General features: G+C 43.3%; 2 protein-coding genes across 10 annotated transcripts in view; one reads left to right on the plus strand and one right to left on the minus strand.

Annotated features, from left to right (window-relative positions):
- LOC129761580 (insulin-like growth factor I) overlaps window positions 1–18,376 on the plus strand; it is a 30,257-nt gene extending 11,881 nt beyond the window's left edge. Inside the window, exons 2-3 of the mRNA XM_055759320.1 lie at window positions 17,686–18,033; window positions 18,092–18,376. Of these exons, the coding sequence (XP_055615295.1) occupies window positions 17,686–18,033; window positions 18,092–18,211 (468 nt within the window). The 3' untranslated portion in view covers window positions 18,212–18,376. The remainder of the gene's footprint in view (window positions 1–17,685; window positions 18,034–18,091) is intronic.
- The window catches only part of LOC129761423 (uncharacterized), a 98,545-nt gene extending 73,947 nt beyond the window's left edge, over window positions 1–24,598 (minus strand). For 4 of the 9 annotated variants that reach the window (XM_055759144.1, XM_055759151.1, XM_055759163.1 and 1 more), the window contains exons 1-2: window positions 19,129–24,598; window positions 19,001–19,071 (exon numbers count right to left, since the gene is read on the minus strand). In XM_055759144.1, coding sequence (XP_055615119.1) covers window positions 19,232–24,298 — 5,067 coding nt within the window. In that variant the 5' untranslated portion in view covers window positions 24,299–24,598 and the 3' untranslated portion in view covers window positions 19,001–19,071; window positions 19,129–19,231. Of the gene's footprint in view, window positions 1–4,677; window positions 5,059–18,888; window positions 18,941–19,000 lie in introns of those variants that run through there. The other 5 variants (XM_055759168.1, XM_055759172.1, XM_055759177.1 and 2 more) reach the window with 5 other exon arrangements.
- Window positions 24,599–25,555: the final 957 nt, after the last annotated feature.

Below are 25,555 nucleotides of genomic sequence, written 5' to 3' on the forward strand. Positions count from 1 at the left end.
GTACGTCCCGTATATGACCCTTCAAATTTGTTTGTTGGGCCGGGATCCCCAGGATCCTCATGAGGATTGAGGGGGGGAAAACCCCCCGTTGCCATGTTGGACGGCTACCGTTGGGTTTTGTTTTTCTGCCGACACTCGATATAAAAGAGTAAAATACTCGCGAAACAAAGTCCGATTATAATTCGAAAGACTTCACTTTTTATTCACTTAATTCTTTCGCAGTTCTAAATTCAAATTTATATCAGTTAGATGAACTGATGAAAACGCACCTTAAAGGCGCGTGTCAACTGAACTGGCAACACGGGTTTGGATCAGATGTATGAATAGTAAATATAAACAAGAGTTATGGCGTATGTTCACTGTGTTTTCTTTCACCCACCGACAATATATTCGGGATAAAATCACTATCCCCCGCGCGTGATAACAGTTTATTTACCGGTTAGGAGATGTAGTTCCAATCCGGTAATACTTTCCCGGTAAGTTTTTAATGAAATAACACGGAAGCATCTGATATTAACCGGAGTAAATCGCACCGATAGAGAACGCGTATTGTCGCAACGAATGCATCCAAGACGACTGAGATATAACTTGTGTAATTTGTAATTCAGGTGTATTTGGACATGAAATCAAATAAAGATTGACTGTAAGGCTTGCGTGTGAAGCGCAGACCTTCGAGACTGTTGTTTAGGTGTGATCATATTGAAATTCTGAATCAGAAAACAAAAGAAATCTCAACGATATCTCGCGTAATTTTTTAAAAGTACCTATCTACATTGATCGATTCTCTTCATTGACTTTCTTTTTCGATAACCGCGGTCTTGCATACAGATTTGGCGCCAGTTTTGCCACATAGTTTGATAAATGAGGTTTTCTTCTACACTCCTGATCTTCGAACACATCAGAAAATGTTTTTATAGGTGAGCCATTAAAGAAAGAGAATGTCGATGAATGTAGATAGGTCCTCTTTAAAAGTTACGCGAGGTATAGTGTTACATACCTTGCTATGATCACTGTTGTCAACGGTACAGTTAAAAAAACATAACTTATGTAGTCAAAATCATTACTGATAACTGTTTCCATGCTGTACAGCTCCCGTGTGTTCTTATGCTTGATCTGCTTTCGCAGTACGCCATCTTTTTTTCCGAAAAAAAATTCTGTTGGCTTCTTCTTCAAAACACTTCAACCCTTTGCGGTCGGTATTACCATTGCCCGGATATCTTCAAAACGCCGTAGAAGCCGGTGACTTCATAGTAGGAACTCCCGAATATTTTATTATAAGTATTTTTATACATAACACATCAATTTCAATGAACTTAATCCATAGTTAGTATTACAAAATTTGTTTGTAATACTAACTATGGATTATATACGGAAAGTTCAGCACTGTCATAACAGCATGGCTAGATATTCTCCGACCACAAAGCGTTCAACATTCTTTTACGTTTGATGTAGATATTATCTCAAATTACGTCTCAATTCGAACCTTCAACCTTCAACAATTCAACTTCAAAAGTCATTGGTTTAGATTAAGCTTAAGGTTTGTTTTGAATTGCATACTAAATGTATGCAGGCGACCACAGTCTGTAACTCGCATCTCAACAATTTCTCTTGTCTGTAAGGATCCTAGATAAAATTTCCTGTGGGATTATTGTCAATTTCTGGTTCTATAGCAGACCGCAGTTACACATATAACGTAGGAATAATCAATAAAATTAAATCAAGCCAAAATGAGCTCACTGAGCCGTCGCTATGCAACTTTTAAGCCATGTTCGTTGTCCGAAATGACCCTAGAAAGTTCTCATGACATTTCTATGGAGCAGGACAGATGAAAATTCCACTCCGATGCATGATATTCATTAATTTTGTTTCGAAAACTGCCAAATGGTATTTCTTATTAAATTCGATACTCAGCCTCTATTGCACTGAGACTATCTAAAAAAAAATAATGGTCGATGTTCGATGGGCAATGTTTCAATGATCCCTAGATCCTAGTATATCGCACCCAGTTCAGCGACATACACGGAACAAGGATCTCTGAGTTTCAAGGAGGCACTCATTGTAGATGCCGAGGCCAGTGGACCCATTTATGAGTGAACCGTAAGTGATGAACATTATATCAGATCTAACTCCACGATATATTGCCAAAAAGATCGGCGGAATTACGTCGGAGAGTAGATGATCTGGAATTCCATGGATTCTTTGACGCATGGACAGATAAAAAATGACAGAGGAATTGCAAAAGTACGGAAATCGAACATGGTTGGAGATGCCCGGTAAAGGGTGCACTTCGTGGGTAAGATACTCATGATATACAGACGTGAAACATGTCTGAGGAGTTAGTTGGAATAGATTTTCGAAGTTATCAATCACCAATGGATTCATGATCTATCAACGGATGAGAAATCTGTTAGATAATTCTGAGAAGAGTAAACGGGGGTACTCCTCCTTCGACACTCATCATATGTGTCGAAGGCAAACACCCCGTAGCTTTACGCAAACAGCGATATTGTATCCTCTCCAGCTTGAGAATATGAAACCTGGCAGTCAATCGGAAATAAAAACTACCATATTCTAACACTGACAATATCGTTGTTTTGTACAGTTTAATGAGGTCTCCTGGATGGGCACCCCACCAAACGTTCTTTTAAGGAACGCTTGATTTTTCTTGTATTTCATTACCCGGGGTACAAACAACCGAACAGGTAAACGAAGTGCACCTATTGTAACGTAGTTTGGAAAGGCGGAGCCCTCAAAAGTCACACGAAAAAAGTTTGTCCGATTGAGAACTCTTTTGCCATTTTTATGTGACACAGATTTCAGTGGATCGCATGCAAGAATCATCACAGTTTTTAGTGAGGAGTTCTTGAAGCGAACAACAGCATCGATTATCTCTTTTCGGGTCAAACCCTTTTCGGTTATTACGCCGTCTATTTCGACGTTTTAACAAGGTACGTATACGCGATACTCAATCGCAAAGAGGTCGCAGCGCGTTATTTTGTTCGCTTGGGTCCTGATTGAGACGACAACTCGTAGTTTGTCTGGCCCTAAGACAAGATGAGACAACTGGCTTCTTACTCTTCTTCGTCGTACAAAAACGAAGCCATGACATGAAGATGCCAGAGTTGCCAAAAATTACAAAATTCCGATTTTTTTTAAATTTCTGTTTTTATGAATCGTAACATTCGGTTGGTGCGAATTTAATGATTTTTCATATTTTCAATAAGGCAATCTCACAAATATGTTTTAAAGGATAAAATAAGTCTATAATTTATAATATCTATAATATAATAATGATGTCCATAACAACCCGTCCAAGATTGTCGGAGAATATTTTCTCGTTGATTCGTGAAAAACAACGGCGCTCAATTCCGTTGTAATTCTGGAACAACGTGAAAATCGTGACTCTTTCGCAATACATGACCGTAGTACCGAATGCTTCGCATACAGCCGATACACAAGAACATCTTGTTGGATTGATAGACTTGCTATCAAAGCAGCGAGAAGAATGTTCAGCCTAGAAATTGATGGACAATGAAGCAGCCTCGACATCATATCGAACTTCAGCTTCATCTAATTTTAGTGATAATGTGGATGACATGAAAATTGAATTCGACTATGAGTACACCGTCGATAAAGTGAAAACTCTCCTCGACAGAACAGAACAAAATTCGTTGTTCCATATAGCTCTTTACATCATCAAAATAAGTCAGCGGGAAAGAATATGTCAGCAGTGTAACAATTGGTAGTCAGTAAAACACAACCTGGATGGTACCATCTCTTTTTTCATATTTACGAGCTAGAGCTAACAACTCTCCCATATGCATAGTGAATGATGAGACTTTCCATTTCTCCTTAGCAATGGAAATTATAATCCGAAATATTATATGTAATCGCATTAGGGACCTAACGAAGCTAAATTGACAAATGGCATACATAAACTTGTATATAAGTCCTTCTCATTTCCTTTAAACTAAATATCGTAATATTCATTAAATTCACCATTTCTAAATTCAATACAAATACAACGCTATTTATTTTAATTGGAAACACTGAAAAAATCGGCTTTGTTTACAAAATTTATCAAATTCAGCCAATCAGAAATCAGAACGACTGACAGAAATTTGGTCCGTAAAAGACCCCCTATTGTCTGATCTTATCTTAGATCTGGCCCATCCGTGCAATCACGGTAACATCAGAAAAAATCTGAGTTAGTTCCTGCTAGATGCGAATGACATTGAGAGGTTTAAATTTTCGTATAAAGTATACAATGAATGGACCTTTGAGGCCTTCAGGGTATTCTTTTGGACCTGTTTCTGTTTCCTGTTTCTTGTCATTTTCCTCATCTTCGGAACTTTCAACTTCATATACAGAATTTTCTTCCTCAATTTCTGCTTCATTCTTCAGGAGGAGATTCGGTATCAGAAATATTCATTGGCGTCAATGGGGGAACTTCCCCCATCAGCCATATCAATAAAATCGGTCAACTGTTCGATATGAACAGATTTTAATGATAATCAAAATAAATAAATAAGTAAAGAAAAAAAATTCTACAAGGTTATGCTTCAAATAATATTTTATTCAATTTATTTCATATTATATAAAATTCTTTTTTTTTTATATCAATCGTTTATTTTTACAGGCTCAGTTACATTAGTTTAAAGGAGCCGAATTCTTAAATATATGTTTTAAAACTATACATAAATAATTTTCCTAACACTATTGTTAGTAAGGTGGAAAACCGATTACTCGCGGTTTACTCGAGTTTAGAGGGTGACATCTTTCAGGAAAGGGATGGGATATAAGGGAATTGTTACAATGTTGATGATCACACTCGATTCTTAAATCTATTCGTATATCTATTGTATATTTACATTTCAACTTATTTTACTGTTTATACCAAGGGGGCCAATTGCTCGCAATGGATGAAAAGGAGGGTATAAGGACATAGGTACAATCACACACGAAGATCGATAGCTTTAACATATATGTGGGTCATGTAATCAAGGTCTAACCGAGCCAACACATCTCTCACCGGCACATTGAGCTGTTCTAAAAATTCTAAAAATAAATTCTAAAATGAAACAATCTATATATATATATATATATAAAAATGGAGTGATGTCTGTCTGTCTGTCTGATTCTTATAGACTCGGAAACTACTGAACCGATCGACATGAAAATTGGTATGTAGGGGTTTTTGGGGCCGGGGAAGGTTTTCGTGACCAATCCATGGTGGGATAGCCAATGTTCCAAGCTTTATCAGGATAAATCGAACGCATTCAAAGCTTTTCGGAAACGTGGAACCATTGAAAATTTTCAATCGTATTTAGACCTTGAAAATCAATTTAAAAACTTGATCAAAGGGAAAAAACGTGCTTATTGGCGAAATTTCGTGGGAGGTTTGTCACGAGAAACGTCAATGAAAAAATTATGGAAAGTGGCTCGAAACATGAGAAATCGCTCTTCAACAAATGAAAGCGAGGAATATTCACATCGATGGATTTTTAATTTTGCACGGAAGGTTTGTCCTGATTCCGCTCCTGTGCAAAAAATTGTTCGAGATATACCACAAGATAGGTGCGATCTTGATTCCGAGTTTTCGATGGTAGAATTCTCTCTTGCTCTCCTTTCATGTAACAATTCTGCTCCGGGATCGGATAGAATTAAGTTCAACTTGCTGAAAAACCTCCCTGATGTGGCAAAACATCGCTTGTTGAACTTATTCAATCGGTTTCTGGAGCATAATATTGTTCCAGATGATTGGAGACAAGTACGAGTTATAGCTATTCAAAAACCCGGAAAACCCGCGTCCGACTTCAATTCGTACCGCCCAATAGCAATGCTGTCTTGTATACGGAAATTGTTGGAGAAAATGATCTTGTTTCGCCTTGATCGATGGGTTGAAACGAATGGCCTACTCTCAGATACACAATATGGGTTCCGCAGGGGCAAGGGGACGAATGATTGTCTTGCGTTGCTTTCTTCAGAAATTCAAATGGCTTACGCCGGAAAAAAACAAATGGCTTCAGTATTCTTGGACATAAAGGGGGCCTTTGATTCTGTTTCAATAGAGGTTTTGACAGACAAATTACACTCTCGGGGTCTGCCGCCTCTATTGAATAATATGTTATATAACTCGCTTTGTGAGAAGCATTTGAACTTTTCTCACGGAGATTCGGCAGTAAGTCAGGTCTCTTACATGGGCCTCCCCCAGGGCTCATGTTTAAGCCCCCTTTTGTATAACTTCTATGTAAGCGACATTGACAATTGCCTTACACAAAATTGCAGCCTAAGACAACTTGCAGATGATGGAGTGGTCTCTGTCGTAGGATCAACAGAATCCGACCTACAAGAACCCTTACAAGATACTTTGAACAATTTTTCAACCTGGGCCATTGGGCTAGGGATCGAATTCTCCACGGAGAAAACAGAGATGGTGTTTTTTTCTAGGACGCATAGACCAGCAAAACCAAAGCTTCAACTTTTGAGTAAACCGATCACTCATGCTATGTCATTCAAGTATCTTGGGGTCTGGTTCGACTCCAAATGTACTTGGGGGGCCCATATTAGGTATCTGAGTAAAAAATGCCAACAAAGAATAAATTTTCTCCGTACAATTACCGGCACCTGGTGGGGAGCCCATTCCGAAGATCTTATAATGTTGTATAGAACAACTATTCTCTCAGTGATGGAGTATGGCAGTTTCTGTTTTCAATCAGCTGCCAAAACACACTTAATTAAACTCGAGCGAATTCAGTATCTTTGTCTCCGTATTGCGTTGGGATGTATGCCCTCAACGCATACCATGAGTCTCGAGGTTTTGGCAGGCCTACTCCCACTAAAAGATCGCTTCAATTTATTATCTCTTCGGTTCTTCATCCGGTGTAAGGTCATGAACCTATTGGTGATCGGAAATTTTGAGCGGCTGATCGAGCTAAATTTTCACTCCGGATTCATGAGTTCATATCATGAATTCATCTCCATGCAGGTTGATCCTTCTTCGTATATTCCCAACCGTGTTTGTTTCCCTGACTACATCAATTCCTCTGTGCATTTTGATCTGTCCATGAAGCAAGATATCCATGGATATTCAGATTACCAACGATCGAGGATCGCTCCAACGATCTTCGATGAAAAATATAGGGGTATCAATTGTGATAATATGTACTTTATTGATGGGTCCACTATAAATGAGTCCACAGGATTTGGAGTGTTCAACGAATTTTTTAGCACCTCACACAGTCTTCAGAATCCTTGCTCAGTGTATATTGCTGAATTGGCAGCAATTCATTGGGCGCTGGACAGCGTCGCCTCACGACCTGTTGAACACTATTACATTGTAACGGATAGTCTTAGCTCTGTCGAAGCTATCCGTTCAGTAAGGCCGGAAAAGCACTCGCCGTACTTCCTTGAGAGAATACGAAAAATTTTGAGTGCTTTATCCAGACGCTGTTATGTCATTACCTTTGTGTGGGTCCCTTCTCATTGCTCAATTCCGGGTAATGAGAGGGCTGATTAGCAAAGGTAGGTGCGATTGAAGGCGATATTTATCAGCGTCAAATCGCCTTCAATGAATTTTACTCTTTAGTCCGTAAAAATACCATCGCTAACTGGCAACGCAAATGGAACGAAGATGAATTGGGCCGGTGGCTTCACTCGATTATCCCTAAGGTTAGCCTCAAACCATGGTTCAAAAGTCTGGACTTGAGTCGGGACTTTATTCGCACCTTCTCCCGACTCATGTCCAATCACTGTTCGTTAGACGCGCTACTCTTTCGTTCCAATTTGGCCGGCAGCAATATCTGCGTTTGTGGCCGAGGTTACCACGACATCGAACACGTTGTTTGGTCGTGTGAGGTGTATCTTGTTGCCAGATCGAATTTAGAGAACTCCCTTCGGACTAGAGGAAGGCAGCCCAATGTGCCGGTGAGAGATGTGTTGGCTCGGTTAGACCTTGATTACATGTCCCAAATATATGTTTTCCTTAAATCTATCGATGTTCGTGTGTGATTATCCTTATATGCTTATACCCTCCATTTCTTCCTTTGTGAGTAATTGGTCCGCTTGCTATAAACAGGAGAATGAAATGTAAATTCACAACAGATGTACGAATAGATTTAAGAATTGAGTGTGTGTGATTATCAACATTGTAATAATTTCCTTATACCCCATCCTTTTCCAGAGAAAAATATGTCACCCTTTTAATCTCGAGTCCACCGCGAGTAATCGGTTTCCCACATTACTAACCATAGATTTAAGAAAATTGTTCATATATATAGTGTTGTGCGGTCACAAATGAATCCTAAATTTGTCAATTTATTCGAACATCCGTGCAGTGTATTCAAAAATGGTAATTACAAATTTCCTGAGAAATACATAAGTTACTTCAGTAATCATACTATATAAATATAAAATAGAGGGAACTCACTTTTAGTGATTCGTTACCGCACTATTCTGTACAGCCAGTTTTTACTCGCTGAGATTTTAATCAATCTTCAAATAAACTTCAAATTATAATTCAATATTTTGATTACTAATTCTGAAAATCTACCTGGTAATCGCTCTATCAATAAATGAATAGTTTTAAGTTCTATTCAGCTTCAATTTATACCAATAAGAAATACAATATAAAATAGGTTCAATTTGATCACTCTCGCTATTCACAACCATCTATCCTTTTTATTGTTTATATTTACTACTGTTGACAACTCCATGTCCGGTACGCGGTTAACAGTAGTAGTTGGGGCAGTAGTAGCAGTGATAAACAGCAATTGGGCAGTAGTGGCAACAACACCAGTAGGAGAGTTGTGGTTTGACGGGTCCGTAGACGTGGCGGGATTAACACTCCCCCCCGGGATGCGCCGTTAGTCCTTCTGAGGCGTATCCTTAGAGACGCCCACGTCTAGGACGGCTATTTTCACGGCCGGGCGTTCATATATGCCGTGTGCGGTCTGGATGGTAGCCCATCTTACTTGGCCGTCGGCTCCTGGCTTCGTAGCTCCAACTCGCCCTTTCGGCCAACAATTACGTGGAGAGTTAGGGTCCACAATTACGACGATATTCCCGACCTCGATTGGTTTCGCTGGGTCAAACCATTTGGGTCGTCGTGTGATTGACGGTAAGTAATCCCGAAGCCATTGTTTCCAAAACTGATTTGCTAAGGTTTGAGAGTGTTGCAAGCAGTTCCGGAGCGTCGCAGGATTATCGTCTAGAAGGGTCCATGGCTTCAGACCGTTTGACGAACCTAATAAAAAGTGGTTTGGGGTGAGCACCGGGGACTCGTCGTCTTCCAACGGGATGCTGGTCAGTGGTCGAGAGTTCACGATGTTTTCCACTTCTATAAGTAGATTCTCCAGGACTTCGTAGGAAAGCGGGCCTTTTGGCAGAAGCTTATTGAGGTTTTGTTTGACTGTGCGTATTAGACGCTCCCACGCTCCTCCCATATGTGGAGAAGCTGGTGGATTGAAGTTCCAACTGGTGTGGGGTGTAGTGAATTCGGCAATCAAACGTTGTTGATCTAGATTCGCCAAAACGGCCTTCAACTCTCTGTTAGCACCACGGAAATTAGTACCTTGGTCGCTGTAAATAACTGCCGGTGCACCCCTCCTACCTATTACGTTGCGTAGAGCCATGATGCAGGAATCAGTACTGAGTGTGTGTGCAATTTGCAGATGTATGGCGCGGATGGTGAGACAGGTAGCAATTAGTACCCAACGTTTTTCCGTTTTGTGATTTGCGGAGACCATAATCGGACCGAAATAATCCATCCCCATATGTGTGAACGGACGAGAGCAGGCGGCTAGGCGCGATGGAGGCAGATCACTCATGGCTGGGGGTTGTGGGACTACCCTCTCGTTCATGCATTTCTGGCAGCCTTTGCGGATCGTAGCATATACGGATTTGAGACGAGGAATTCTATATCGCTGGCGAATCTCATTTAGAACAGTGTTGTGGTTTTGGTGGTGGTACTTGCGGTGGTAATGGAGTACTATCAGATGGGTAACGTGATGATTGCGCGGAAGGATGATAGGATTTACTGCGTCGTAGTTGATAAACGAACAGGCACCGGTTCGACCACGGACTCTCAACACGTCGGACTCATCGAGGAAAGGACAGAAGTAGACGATAGAGCTGTTTTTGGGAATCGTATTGCTTTCGGTTTCATTTAGGCGGTTGGCGAAAAGGATTGAAACTTCTTCCGCATACTCGCATTGCTGGGCTAGACGATAGAGAAATTTCTCGGCTCTTATCAACTCTTGCTGTGTTAGCGGTCCACTAGTCCGCTCACTCTTACTGACCATCTTCGAGTTGAATATATATCGAAAAACGTATGCCGTAGTACGTAGCATAGTGGCCCATTTCGAAAAGTTCTGTGGATTTATAATCGGTTCCTCCGTGGGAGCGTACATGAACACATGCGCTCGCAATTCCGTGTCCGTCACCCCATACTGTGGGGCAGCCGGCCAATAGGCCTTAGGTTTTCGAAGGAATTCCGGTCCTTGAAACCAGCGACTGGATGCACTGAGATCCGGTTGGCGCGACCATTTGGTGCCTTCATCAGCCACGTTCTGTTTTGGTGGAACCCACCGCCACTCTTTCACGTCTGATGTTTCCAGTATCTCACTTACACGGAATGCTACGAACTGGCTGTATCGTCGATGATCGGAGTTTATCCAACAGAGAACGTCTCTCGAATCGGTCCAAAAATAACGTTCGGACAACCTAGCGGATAATGACTGTGCAACGCTGTTCGCTAAGCGAACTCCTAGAACACTGGATTGCAGCTCTGAGCGTGGTATGGAGAGGAACTTCAGTGGAGCAACCCGTGTTTTGGCGCTGACAAAGGCGGTTTCAATGACGTCTCCTTCTTCGAACCTGAGATATATAACGGCGGCGAATCCGTTCTCGCTCGCATCGACGAACGTGTGCATCTGGACCTTGCTGTTTAATAACACGGATACTCTATAACACCTTGGAATTTTGACATTGTTCACCTCTGGTAAAACCTTTAACCAAATTAGCCACTTTTGGAATTGTGGTTCTTCGATGTGGGTGTCCCAGTCAATCGAGGATCTCCAAATCTCCTGCAGAAGTACTTTTAGGTACATGAGAAAGTGTGCAATAAAGCCCAATGGATCGAACATCATCATGAGTGTTCGGAGCACCTCGCGTTTAGTGGGTCGTCGGTGCCCAGAGAGCAGATCCTGGTTGTACCGTGGGGACACCTTGAAAGTGAAGCAGTCCGCAGTAGTATTCCACCAAAGTCCCAATACTTTTTCGGTGGCGTTTTCTTCGCCAAATCCGAGGTTCTTTTCGTTAGTCACTTCTTCCTGAACGGAAGCCAGGACAGCTAATGAATTGGATAGCCAATTTCGCATCTCGAATCCTCCTGCGGCGTGGATGCGTTTGACGTCTTGTACTAGCTTAACAGCATCTTCATTTGTTTCGACGCTAGCGAGCATGTCATCAACGTAATGATTTTTCACAATCGCGTTAACAGCTTGCGGGCATTCGTGCTCAAATCGTTTGGCGTTGATGTTTATCACATACCGTCGCGGGCGAACAGCAGGCGCCAAACGTCATCACTTTCATAATGTACACATCTGGTGGGTCATTATCCTCGTTTTCTTTCCAGAAGAATAATTGAAAATACTGATCTTCTCGCCTTATCATAATTTGGTGGAACATTTCACGAATGTCCCCGCATACTGCAACTCGAAACTCCCGAAACTGAATCAGAACTGATAAAAGCGATGCCATGTGATCGGGCCCTTTCAGCAGGACTGAGTTCAATGATATTCTTTGAACTGTTGCTGCCGCATCCCAAACCAACCTAAGTTTTCCCGGTTTGTTGGGGTTAAAGACTGGAAATACTGGCAGATACCACTCGCACAGTCGACGGGTTTTCAACTCCTTCTCTGTCAACTTTCGGACGTACCCTTTCTGAACGTACTCGGCCATTTTTTCCCGTATTGTCTTCGCCAAAACATCGTCTTTCTTCATTCGGCGCTCAAGACATTCCCATCTTTTGAGGGCCATCGCTTTGCTGTCGGGAAGACGCACGGTGTCGTACTTGAAAAGTAGACCAGATTCGAAGCGGCCTTCTTTAAGAAAAGTCACCGTTTCTAGAATTTTCGTAGCACGTTGGTCATCTACAGAGAGATGTAGCTTATCAGGCTTGAAGATACCCATACTGTCAAGAGTGAAATAATGTAAATTTTCATCAGAGCCTTCGTTGCACTCGCACACTTGTACAGCATGGTAATTGATGTGGCTCCCGAAGAGTTGTTTGGACGAGCAGTTCCCGTACACAATCCATCCCAGACGAGTTTTGACGGCTATCGGCTCGAATGGTTTTCCTTCCCGACTCTTGAATGCATGTCCGAGCCGCGCATTATCCAAACCGATCAGAATACGCGGACTTACCTCGGTATAGGATTCGAGAGGAATGCCAGCAAGATGGGTATATCGACTCTGCACATCGGATGCTATCAGAGTTTGTGGTCGTAGTTTTAACTCCTGTATAGTTCGAACACTCGTCAGATGATACTTCTGAGATGTATTTCTCGTAGGAGATATAGCAAGTTCCACCTTGTGAGATTCATTCTCCATTCTTGTAGTTCCACCTGTCCACTTTAAGCAGAGCGTCTTCTGAGAACCTTGAAGTCCCAGCTCTTGCGCAAGAGAGTGTTCTATGAGCGTCAGCTCGGAACCATCATCAATAAACGCGTAAGTATGAACCATTTTAGATGGACCATAAAGTACGACGGGTACAATCCGGAACAACACCTCATTTGTCTGGCTTTGGTGAACATTGCAACTTGTGTTCGTAGCGGCATCTGTGTGTGGGAAACTTCTATCGACTTCAATTTTCTCTGCATGGAGTAGAGGATGGTGCAGGTAGCTACACCCATTGACTCCACATTTGCCTTGTTGTCTACACGTACCGTTGTGCTTGCGCAGACATTTACGACACAATTTCGCTTCTCGTATTACTGCCCACTTCGACTCGTAGCTCAGGTCGACGAATCGTTTGCATCTTGTAAGCGATGAACATGAACCTTTGCACGCGACGCACTTGTTTGGCGTGTCTCGTCCATGTGTATGAACCTCATTTGTTGGAACCGAAGGGGATCCGTACCAATTGACGTCAGTTTCGGAATGGAAGTTGATGAATGCGTCTTTCTTGTTGCCTCGGTTACGTGAAATAAAAGTAGTGGTCTGCATAACCGCGCTTGCATCCTCCGCTATACAATATAGCCAGGAACTAAAATCCGTAAGATTCGGGGCCGGATTACCTCGAGAATACTTCGCCCAATCCAATCGCAATGTTGGTGGTAGCCTATCCACTAATTCAAACTTGAGCGATTGTTGCTACCAAATTTTCGACGGTTAGTGCGAAGGTCACCAATGTCTCTAGTCGATCGATCTCCGGGGATGGTAGGGAGCGAATTTTTCTAATCGCTGCTTGGACGATTGTTTCTGGTCTGCCATATAGCATTTTCAATGTGGAAAGAACGCCAGATACATCCGCCAGATTCCGTTTCTCTGACCCATTGTGAGACATGGGACATCCTTTCAGGATCTTCATCGTCTGAATCTGACGCACTACCGCCTTCCATCTCTTCCAAAATCTTATATTTTTTGTCCAGATATTTCTGCTCCAGCTTCTTTTGCTCCTCAAGTTTCTGCAACCTTAAATAATTTTTCTTCCGCTGTTCACTCCGTTTACTACTCTTCTTTCCGCATGATTTCGTTTCACTGGATTCTTTTGCGGGTGGATTATCGTCCTGGACCCTTTTATGGGTGTCTTTCGTTGAAGTTAGCTGTTGTACATCGCTCTGTAGGGTTGGGCACAGTGGACAGTTCCAACTGATTTCCGCTACTCCTTCAGTAACTTCCACTCAGGAGAAGTGGAACCATCTTCCGCACTCATCACACTGCACCATTCTACTGTTGTCCCTTTCCGCGCACAACTCACAGCTATTGCGCCGATTCGGACGCGCGTCTCGTACCGGATTGCGTCTAACAACGACTTTGCCGCGTATATTTGACATAGGTTTGATTGTCGATTCCGCAGTCGAAGCTGGCTGCTTCGGCACTGCTCCTTTGCTAGTGGCGTTTGCTCTACTGGCAACGTTGACATTTACCGCTGCAGTGCTCGATGCGCCTGCTTCCTGGTTCCTCACATCCAATGCGTCGCTCGTCGCGACCGCTGTTGCATTCGTTGCATTTGTTGCACTCGCAGCAACTGCTGATAGGAACACCTACAGTTGTATCTATCCTGGTTTGACAAGCGCTACCCGCTTCATCTTCCTGACGATCAGTAGACGCATCCTCAGCATTGTTTTTACCAAGTCCCGACTTCATTCCTTTGCCGGACATCTCACAGTTTGTCGATTAAAAGAAATTTGTAAAGTGTTGTGCGGTCACAAATGAATCCTAAATTTGTCAATTTATTCGAACATCCGTGCAGTGTATTCAAAAATGGTAATGACAAATTTCCTGAGAAATACATAAGTTACTTCAGTAATCATACTATATAAATATAAAATAGAGGGAACTCACTTTTAGTGATTCGTTACCGCACTATTCTGTACAGCCAGTTTTTACTCGCTGAGATTTTAATCAATCTTCAAATAAACTTCAAATTATAATTCAATATTTTGATTACTAATTCTGAAAATCTACCTGGTAATCGCTCTATCAATAAATGAATAGTTTTAAGTTCTATTCAGCTTCAATTTATACCAATAAGAAATACAATATAAAATAGGTTCAATTTGATCACTCTCGCTATTCACAACCATCTATCCTTTTTATTGTTTATATTTACTACTGTTGACAACTCCATGTCCGGTACGCGGTTAACAGTAGTAGTTGGGGCAGTAGTAGCAGTGATAAACAGCAATTGGGCAGTAGTGGCAACAACACCAGTAGGAGAGTTGTGGTTTGACGGGTCCGTAGACGTGGCGGGATTAACATATAGTTTTAAAAATATATTTAAGATTTCGGCTCCTTTAAACTTATGTAACTGAGCCTGTAAAAATAAACGAATTTATAAAAAAACAAAAAAAAAAAAGGTTTTCGTGATATTTTGAGACCCCTCCCCCCTCTCTAAGGGGGGGCTGCCATACAAATGAAACACAAATTTCTGCATTACTCGGAAATTAACCAAGCAAACGAAACCAAAGTTGGCATGTGAAAGTTTTAGGGTACAATAAATGTTTCTATGATGGTTAGACAGTCCTTCCCCCACTCAAAGGGGGGGCTGCCATACAAATGAAACACAAATTTCTGCATTACTCGAGAATTAATCAAGCAAATGAAACCAAATTTGGCATGTGGAGGTTTTAGGATGCAATAAATGTTTCTATGGTGATAAGATACTCCTTCCCCCACTCTTAGAGGGGGCTGCCATACAAATGAAACACAATTTTTTGCATTACTCGGAAATTAATCAATCAAACGAAACCGAAGTTGGCATGTGAAAGTTTTAGGGTGCAATAAATGTTTCTATGATGGTTAGACAGTCCTTCCCCCACTCAAAGGGGGGGCTGCCATACAAATGAAACACAAATTTCTGCATTACTCGAGAATTAATCAAGCAAATGAAACCAAATTTGGCATGTGGAGGTTTTAGGATGCAATAAATGTTTCTATGGTGTTAAGATACTCCTTCCCCCTCTCTTAGAGGGGGCTGCCGTACAAATGAAACATAAATTTTTGCATTACCCGAGAATTAATCAAGCAAATTAAACCAAATTAGGCATATGAAAACTTTAGGGTGCAATGAATGTTTCTATGGTGGTTAGATACCCCTCCCCCCTCTCTTAGGGGTGGCTGCCATACAAATAAAACACAAATTTCTGCATTACTCGAGAATTAATCAAGTAAATGGGCGGGACGAAGTTTGCCGGGTTAGCTAGTTTCCAATAAAAGATCAACGGTGATATCGGTGATATCAATAAGAGCACAAAAGTTTTGTTTGAATAAAACAAAAACAATTTCACGTTCGATATTCGTACGAAGTTCATCAATCGTCGCTGGCTTGTTGGCATAGACCATAGACTTGATGTAGCCCCACAGGAAATATTCTAACGGCGTCAAATCGCACGACCGAAGCGGCTGACATATTCTTTCCCGCTGACTTATTTTGATGATGTAAAGAGCTATATGGAACAACGAATTTTGTTCTGTTCTGTCGAGGAGAGTTTTCGCTTTATCGACGGTATACTCATAGTCGAATTCAATTTTCATGTCATCCACATTATCACTAAAATTAGATGAAGCTGAAGTTCGATATGATGTCGAGGCTGCTTCATTGTCCATCAATTTCTAGGCTGAACATTCTTCTCGCTGCTTTGATAGCAAGTCTATCAATCCAACAAGATGTTCTTGTGTATCGGCTGTATGCGAAGCATTCGGTACTACGGTCATGTATTGCGAAAGAGTCACGATTTTCACGTTGTTCCTGAATTAAGCGCCGTTGTTTTTCACGAATCAACGAAAAAAGATTCTCCGACAAACTTGGACGGGTTATTACCTAGGCCATTTCGTGAGATAACACGCTCACCAAACTTGGTTTTCATTAAATCGATTGTTAAATTCGCCGTGTGGCTTGTGGCGCCGTCCTGTTGAAACCACTTATTGTCCAGGTCCATATCATCCAATTCGGGCCAAAAATATTCGGTTATCGTTGAGCGGTAGCGATTCCCGTTCACAGTAACGTGCCGGTCTTGATCATCCTGGAAGAAGTACGGCTCAATGACGCCGCCGGACCATAAACCGAACCAAACCATATTTTTTTCGGAATGCAATGGTAACTCATGGAGTACGTGCGTACGGATTGCTGCCTGACTAATAACGCATATTTTGCTTATTGACGAAGCCATTCAGCCAGAAATGAGCCTCATAGCTGAAGATGATTTTTCGATGAAAATCCGGATCATTTTCAAGTTGTCGCTCAGCCCAATTCACGAACATACGACGTTTCTGGTGGTCAAGCGGCTTCAGTTCTTGTGTCAATTTGATCTTGTAAGGATGTGACTAAGATCTTTTCGCAAAATTTGCCACAACGACGTCATAGAGATGCCCAACTCTTGAGAGTAACGTGTGAGAGACTGATTTGGGTCTTCCGACCGATAAAAAACACAGTATGATTCGATGTAAAAAAACACCTTTGTTGTCCGAGCTACTTTCGAGTTGTCGAACGAATGCACTTCATGATCCCGGCGACCTCTCGCAAGCAAACTTGTGTTCCATTGAATGCCCGGTTAGTTTGAAACAAACAAGACGATCCTTTAGTTAGGATTGAGCATTATCGAGCATCGGACGACATACGTTTGCCCGGTTAAATGTTTGCTTTGAGTTTTTTGCATTCATATTTCAATGCAAAAATTTATGAATTTTATGGCGACTGCTTGAAATTGCCAACTTTCTTCTACGTGTATGGGCTACGTGGTTCAAATGAGATAATCCGCAACGCAGATAATCGGGGTTTTACTGTATTTAGTTTCTAGTATATGATAATCATACAGAAACCGTGCGAACAAGCTCCTGTTTCTCCTATATTCGCCTTTGTTAAAATAGAATTAAGCGGCTAAATGGTTAATATGGATAATGATTTGCTCAATGAACTTTAACAAAAGTTTGATTAGGTTTGTTCTTCGATTGTATTTTCAGAGACATCTCATCATGGCAATTTTAATAATCTCGTTGATCTATAGTGTAAGTGGGAGAGCTATACGCAAATCGTGCGGGAAATATTTAGCCGATCGTATTTCCGATATTTGCAAGGCACGAGGAGGATATCTTCAACTGAGCCCTTCAACTACACAGCGTCAAAGTCATCATCGCATCAAACGTGGAATAGTAGACGAATGTTGCAAAAGAAGTTGCACGGATGCTACTTTGACACAGTATTGCATGGATAATAACAACGTTTTAGAGGAGCCAATAGAATATGTCCAAGCAGTCGAAACGAACAAATCCTCAATGGAAACACAAACAGAAAAGTCTGTGAAACAAATGGTAAACCATTGTTAAGGTACCCAAAACAACTAAACGTTTTCAATTTATTCAATTTCAGTTATTCTCGACGAAGTACCCAGTCAGGATTCTCCCGATCGAAATAGGCACCGTTCGACCAGAGTTCAATAATATCAATGCAAAATATATTACAAACCGGCGTAACCAGTACATACACTAGACACATATCTTTAGAAAAGTCATTTTTGTGATATAAGAATAATTTCTTAGACGAACTGAGAGAATACCGACGCAATCAGTTGGTTCGACTGTGATTGAAAATAAAATTTCTAGTCATCGAATGTTATCATTTGCAAATTAAAAAATAAGTTACTCCAAATTGAAACTAAAATTTTCACATGAAAATTGAAAAGAAAGGTTATTTGATCGAATAAGCTCACAAAAAATAAGTATGTTCTTTACCACAATCATTTGACCCCAGGAAGCAGACCAGAACCAGATAATGACGTTGAAGCCCTTGGTAATGTGGGTGGTAATTGAACCCCTAAGGACAATGTTGTTCACCCGGGAACTTTCAGGACCTCAAGTGGCCTTCTAGTGGTCAGATATTTGAATCGCAAGTCCAGGTCGAATATACACCCCTATTCTGTATTTCGATCGATTCGGAAAATTTCGAACGATATGATAAGATTCCATTCTGTATTCCGTTCGAGTTGTTTTTGCATTTCGTTCGATCAACATTAAATGGACAAAATGTTCGAAATAGGGAATGTGAAATTATAACTCGAACGAAACAACGGCTTCGAACGAAATGAAAAGCCGTCGGAATACAGAATAGGGCTTGTTACGGCGAGCGGAAGCGAGGAAAAAAGTCCAAGGAGTAATCTCACTATTTACCGGGTTCTCAGCAGCACAGAAACAGAATCTGTTTGTTTTGCGCAGCTTTTAACTGTAAATATATTTCAATTTTCCATTTCTGTTTTAGGTTAGGTATACATTTTTTACTCACACTTTCGGTGATAGCGAGTACAAATTCTTATCACGCGGGATCTCCAAGATAGCTCTAACTAATAGGACGATCTAAAATTCAATCTACACTTGTGAACAAATAACCAATAGTTATTCCAATTTACTTACGTGGAGCCAATTTAGTATTCCACTAACAATTTTTAATCAAAGAAACTCAATTTATATCTTTTCACTGACAACTACTCTGTTTATGACTTTCTAATGGTGGAGATTATTTTTCTTTCTTTCCGGTTGTCATCCTATGAACCGTTTGTGGGTGTTTGACAGCCGTTAGCGGGATTAAGTCGAGGTAACACCGTGAAACGCTTAGATGTAGCAGTGCGCCCAGCGGGAACATCCTCCCCCCGTAACACTGGCCACCGGTCCCAGTTTTACCACCAATATCCAAGATAGCTAGCTTCGAAACAGGTCTACGGAGTAACCCCCTCGCAGTTCTTACTATTGCTTGCCTAATCCGACCGTCGGCCCCCGGTATAACCTCCATCACTCTTCCCCTGGTCCAGTCATTCCGCTTACCGTCGTCTATGATGAACACCAGGTCTCCGTCACTAATCATCCTCTCTTCCCCGAACCATTTTGTCCTCTTGGTCAGCGTTGGGAGCATCTCCCGGATCCATCGCCTCCAGAAGCAATCCAGTTGATGCTGTATCATGCTCCAGGAATTCTTCAATGCTTCTGAACTATCCGTCGGTTCCGCCACAGGTAGCTGAACTCCGCTCGAGCTTCCTAACAGGAAGTGGTTCGGAGATAGAGCCTCGCTTTCCTCTGCGTCCAATGGCAAATAAGTGAGGGGACGGCTGTTAACAATGGCTTCCGCTTCAATGATCAACGTGTTCAGCGATTCGTCGTCGAGCTTTCGATCGCTGTTATAGGCACCCATCATCGCCTGCTTCACCGAGCGCACCATGCGCTCCCATGCGCCGCCCATATGGGAGGCTGTAGGCGGAATGAACAGCCATTTGGTTGTCGTACTGGTTACCGTCGCAGCAAGTCCCTGCTGGATCTGTCTCACCGCGCCACAGAAATTAGTGCCATTATCAGAATGAATTTCGGCCGGGGCGCCTCGGCGACACACAAAACGACGAATACTCTTCAGGCAGGCGTCGGTTGATAAACTGAATACTAACTCACAATGCACCGCACGGATTGTAAGGCAAGTGAAAAGCGCAACCCAACGTTTCGCATTGCTACGCCCCACTTTCACAACTAAGGGTCCAAAGAAATCTAGGCCAACGTAGGTAAAAGGCCTCGTGAACGAAGCTAAGCGGGCTGGAGGAAGGGATGCCATGCGTGGAACATGAGGAGTCGCTCGAAGCTGCTTGCACACGTTACATTCGCTCCCGATCTTGCGGACGACTGCTCGTAGGTGAGAAACATAGTATCGCTGTCTTATCTCGTTCACCAGGGTCTCTGAATTGGCGTGCTGGAACTTTCGGTGATACGCTTCTATTATAAGCTCTGTCAGTCGGTGTTTCTTGGGAAGAATTGCAGGGTACTTCGCCTCGAAGCATACATTTGCGGCTGCTCCTATCCGTCCATCCACTCTCATAATACCGGTTTCATCGACGAATGGCGTCAGTTGGTACAGCGAGCTGGCTTTGCTTAAACCCACTCGTTCGGTTTTGGGTCGGTCACGATCACGTGAGAGCACCGCAAGTTCGTCTGAGAACCGCTGTCGTTGTGCCATCACAATCAGCATCACTTCTGCTTGCTGCAGCTCCTCTTGAGTGAGGAAATCTGTATTTTTCGCCTCACCGTAGATGCCTGGTCCCTGGAACCAAACACCCTTAACGTCCACAGATGGACCGCTTCCCCATTTCGTGGCGTAATCCGCTGGGTTATTCTTCGAAGGTACCCACCACCACTCGTTCACATCCGTCTGCTCCAGTATTTCCCCAATTCTGCAGGCTACGTACTGCTTATACTTGCGGGGATCCGCTCTAAGCCATGCCAAAACTGTTGTAGAGTCCGACCACATGTACCGCTCGGTTATTATTACGGTGTGGGACTCCAGAGTAAAACGCATCAATCGAGTTCCAAGTACAGCAGCCTGTAGCTCCAACCGTGGAATGGACAGGTGTTTCAGGGGCGCAACCTTGGTTTTTGCCGTCACCAGGGCGCATCTTGACGTACCATTTGTTTCGACGATTCGAAAATACGCTACCGCTGCATACGCAGCCTCGCTCGCGTCCACGAAGATGTGCAATTGCAGCTGACGGTAGCACTGCAGGGTAGCGTTCGGGAAATAGCATCGGGGAACTTTTACGGTCGAAATCCGCTGTAACACGGCAGTCCAGCTCCGCCATCGCTCCTCGTGGTCTTCACTGATCTGCTCATCCCATTGAGTTCCAGCGCGCCATATGTCTTGTAGCAAGATCTTGCCGTGGACCATGAGAGCGCTCAAGAGGCCCAGTGGATCGAAAAAACTCATGAGACAACGTAGAACTTGTCTCTTCGTAGGACGGGATTCACTTTTCAGGATTCGCTGCACGTCTTCCTTCAGCTGTACGCTAAAGCTTAGGCAATCTTCGTCCGTTAACCACAGCATGCCCAATACGCGTCCGTTTTCTGCTGTTTTATCATGAAACAAATGTTTGTTAGAGGAGACTGTGGTTTCACCCAATTGCTGCTTCACGGTAGCACTGTTTGACTGCCAGTTTCGTAGCAGAAAGCCTCCTTTGCTATGGATCGCCCTCACTTGCTCCGATATCTGCACTGCTTCCGCTACTGTACCAAAGCTCTCGAGGTAGTCGTCAACGTAGTGGTTTTCTATTATCCCTTCGACAGCTCTTGGATACTTGTCGGCACAGTCTGCGGCATTCCTGTTCTTGACATACTGCGCCGATGCTGGGGAGCAGGTAGCCCCGAATGTAGCCACGTCCATAACATAGACATCTGGTGTAACGGTTGGATCTTCACGAAACAAGAAACGCAGCGAGTGTCGATCTATTCCACGGATCCGCAACTGATGGAACATCTCTTGAATATCGGCGGCGACTGCCACCGCAAACTGGCGAAACCGCGACAATACAGCTGGCAATGATGTGAGCTGATCCGGGCCTTTGAGAAGCATTGCGTTGAGGGAGATTCCATCCACTACAGCTGCGGCATCCCAGATGAGCCGGACCTTTTCCGGCTTCTTTGGATTCACTACCGCTCCCAGCGGTAGGTACCAGACTCTTCTAGGATCGACTGCTTTTACCTCCTCCTCGTTAGCTCGATGCGTGTAACCTTTCTGCTGGTACTCTTCAATTTGACGGTGAATTTTCTCTTTTAATAATGGATTCCTCACCATCCGACGTTCTAGACACTCCAGTCTTCGTAAAGCCATTCCGTAGCTGTCCGGAAATTCAACTTCGTCGTACCTCCATAACAGCCCTGTCTCAAATTGATTGCCCACCCGTGTAGTGGTCTTCTCCAGAATATGCTGAGCCCTCCTGTCATCGGCTGACAGCAATTCATTCTTCGGTCTGGAACCGACGTCCTCTAGAGTGAAATAATCCTTCACCAGTTCGTGCAGTGCACGATCCGAGTCACAATCACAAGCGTGGAAATTGACGGCAATGGTCAACGAAGTATCGATCCCCCCGTATACACACCAGCCCAGACGGGTTTTCATGGCAACTGGTTCGTTGGAATCACCTTCTTTCACCTTCAACGGTAATGTAAACCGTAAGTTGTTGACTCCTATCAGCAGCTGAGGTACTGCGTTCTCGTATCCGGAAAGTGGGAGGCCGCGAAGATGCTTATACCTGTCCACGAACTCGTTGATTCGCAACGTCTGACCAGGCAGAGCTAGTTTTTTCACGGTACGCACATTCTTCAGTTGGTGGTGCTTTCCACCGTTAGCGCTGGACACCTCTAACTGCAACTGCTTCGATTCAGCTTCGATTCTGGACACATTCCCCGTCCAGGTTAGACACAATGGTGCCGGTATCCCGTCGATACCGATCTTGTTTGTAAGCTCCTCTTCTACTAGTGTTAAGGACGAGCCGTCGTCCAGGAATGCAAAGGTTTTCACTGTTCTCTTCGGTCCATAGAGCGTCACTGGAATTATACGAAAAAGCAGCGATTGATCCTGCATACGATGTGCATGATTTCCCGCAGTTTCGATATTGTACGCTACCCTGGGCGCTGTTGATCCACTGGACGGTCGATTACTACGGTTGGAATGCAGTAGTGGGTGGTGGCGGAAAGGGCATCCGTTGATTCCACACTGGGTTGCACTTCGACAACTCCTTCTGCCGTGCGCATTTAAGCAGCTGCGACAAAGTTCGTTGTCCTGTGCTGTCTTCCACCGGTCGTCGACAGAGAGCGCTTTAAAGTTGTCGCAGTCCCGTACCCGATGCCCTCGCCGCTTGCAAACACCACATGGCTTATCCTCTTTCTTCGGTACTTCCGGTTGGCTAACATGCGTGTTGATCGACCCTCTGTTCTTCGTTGTTGACTTGTCCACGCTGGCTCCTTTTCCGTATCCTCCAGTATATCGGGTTACCTTGCTGGCCGATACCACAATGCCGTCCATGAAGGTTCCGAAAGTCTTAAGGTTCACCTCAGGAAATCGCTGCATGAAACTCGCCCACTCCATTTTCACATGTGCGGGCAACTTTTCCACCAGCTCCATCAGCAAACACGGGTTCATCAGGTGGGACTGTTGACCTGCTGCCTCCAAATGGTCACACAAGCTCTGTACTGCCATTCCAAACTCGATGAGCGTTTCTAGACGTTCCGCCTTAGGTGCTGGAGTCGATCTCACCTTATCCAACAGCACATTGATCAGGAGTTCCGGACGTCCATAGAGAAGCTGAAGAGTGTTGATGACCTGCGGCACTGATTCCGGGAGAAGGAGACGGCTTCTTACTGCTTCATACGCTGCACCTTTCAGGCATCGTTGTAGTCGGGTTAAGTTTTCAACACTGGAATATCCACACGCGGCGGTTGTATTGACAAACGAACTAATAAATATAGGCCAGTCCGCGGGGTTACCGGCGAAAGGGGGAAGGTCGCGGGGCATAATTTGTCGAGCGGCCAACTGCGAGGGGGAAGGACCAGTTTCAGGCATTCTTGGTGCCGGAATAGAACGTACATTTGAATGTAAATCGTTATTATTTGGACCTGTATTGGCTTGAGGAGCAAATTGATCTCCGTTCCTCTCTGGAGGTGTGGAGAGAGGAAACGTAGAGGGGGGTGGGCCTTGAGAAACAGGCTTAGCCCCAACAGGTTCAGCCCGACTCATATTTAGGAGTACCGGGCTAATAGATCCCAATTTCTCTAGCATATCTTTATAATCGTTTATTTAAATTTTATTTTCATTTAATTTTTTCTCTTTTGGTAGAATAATTTTTGGTGGCTTACCTGGTGGCAGTGTGGGGGGTTCAGAGGGGATAGGATTACCTACAGACGTCGTCGGAATGATTTGACGATTCGGAACCGTTTTAGGAATCGCGCCTGTGTTCCGCTGCTGATTCCGGTTGTGTTTCGACGGATCTACCCGAATTTCTCCACGCTGCATCGGTGGTTCCTTCACTGGGTTGGGCTCTGCCTGATGCTCCGTAACGGAAGGATTGGGTCCGGTTTCTGCGCCTTGCTTCTCCGGTACTCCTCCTACAGCTCCTTCATCCGAGGACTGCTGCTGCACCCATTGACCAGAAATTAATTAAGAATAGTTATTCGATATCCCTCCAACTCGGACCAAACGATGAACGAAGCCGTCTCTTTGATCTATAATTGTCATTGTCATTGTATATCATGTGAACATGATGAACCAGTACTTGCTACGGCTTCCCGTATGTAATCGGAAATTACATTTGTGATCATTCAGGGCGGTCAAAGAGGCTTGGTCATCGATGTTCTGATGCCACTAGGACGATAACTTTTCATTCACTTGATTACGCATCTCGTGGGATGAGCTATCACCTATTTGAGATAGACGCGAGGATATTAAAGAGACGTGTTGAGTTATCTCGGGTAATGCTGGAAAGAATCGAGGGAGATAACTAGCTTTCCATTCAGGTGACCACTGATAAGTTGAAAAATTTGACCTATGTTCCATACACAACACTTCACTGGATACGAAAATGTATGTCATTAGAGCAACGGCGTAGTGAGGATAGCCAGCACCCCTGGCAAACTACGAAAAAGGCGCTCAAAACATATTCCTTTTTTTGGATTTTTTACTAGCTTTGAGATTGTGATATTTTGAGAAAACTACTCACTTATATCAATGTTCACTTTGAGCAGTTTATTCGTATTTAGAAGGCTTATGCTCTAGTCAAATCTACTAGCAAAATAATCCACAATTGCATCTAACTCAAGATCTTGCTGAAACTGCGTTCCCACGATACCACTGTAACTGGAAGCGTCAGGAAAATTAGTAGCGCCATGTGCATGTTAGGATAAACTGCTTCGAGAGAATATCTGTGAATAATGTTCAAGATGCCTAAAGGCGTGGAAGAGTTCAAGTCAGGGAATAGAGAGTGTACCGTTTAAAATCCGCACACAAAATACATTCTCAAAATTCGAATTTTTATCCTTT

Source organism: Toxorhynchites rutilus, chromosome 1 (assembly GCF_029784135.1).
Source record: "Toxorhynchites rutilus septentrionalis strain SRP chromosome 1, ASM2978413v1, whole genome shotgun sequence".
NCBI lineage: Eukaryota > Metazoa > Arthropoda > Insecta > Diptera > Culicidae > Toxorhynchites > Toxorhynchites rutilus.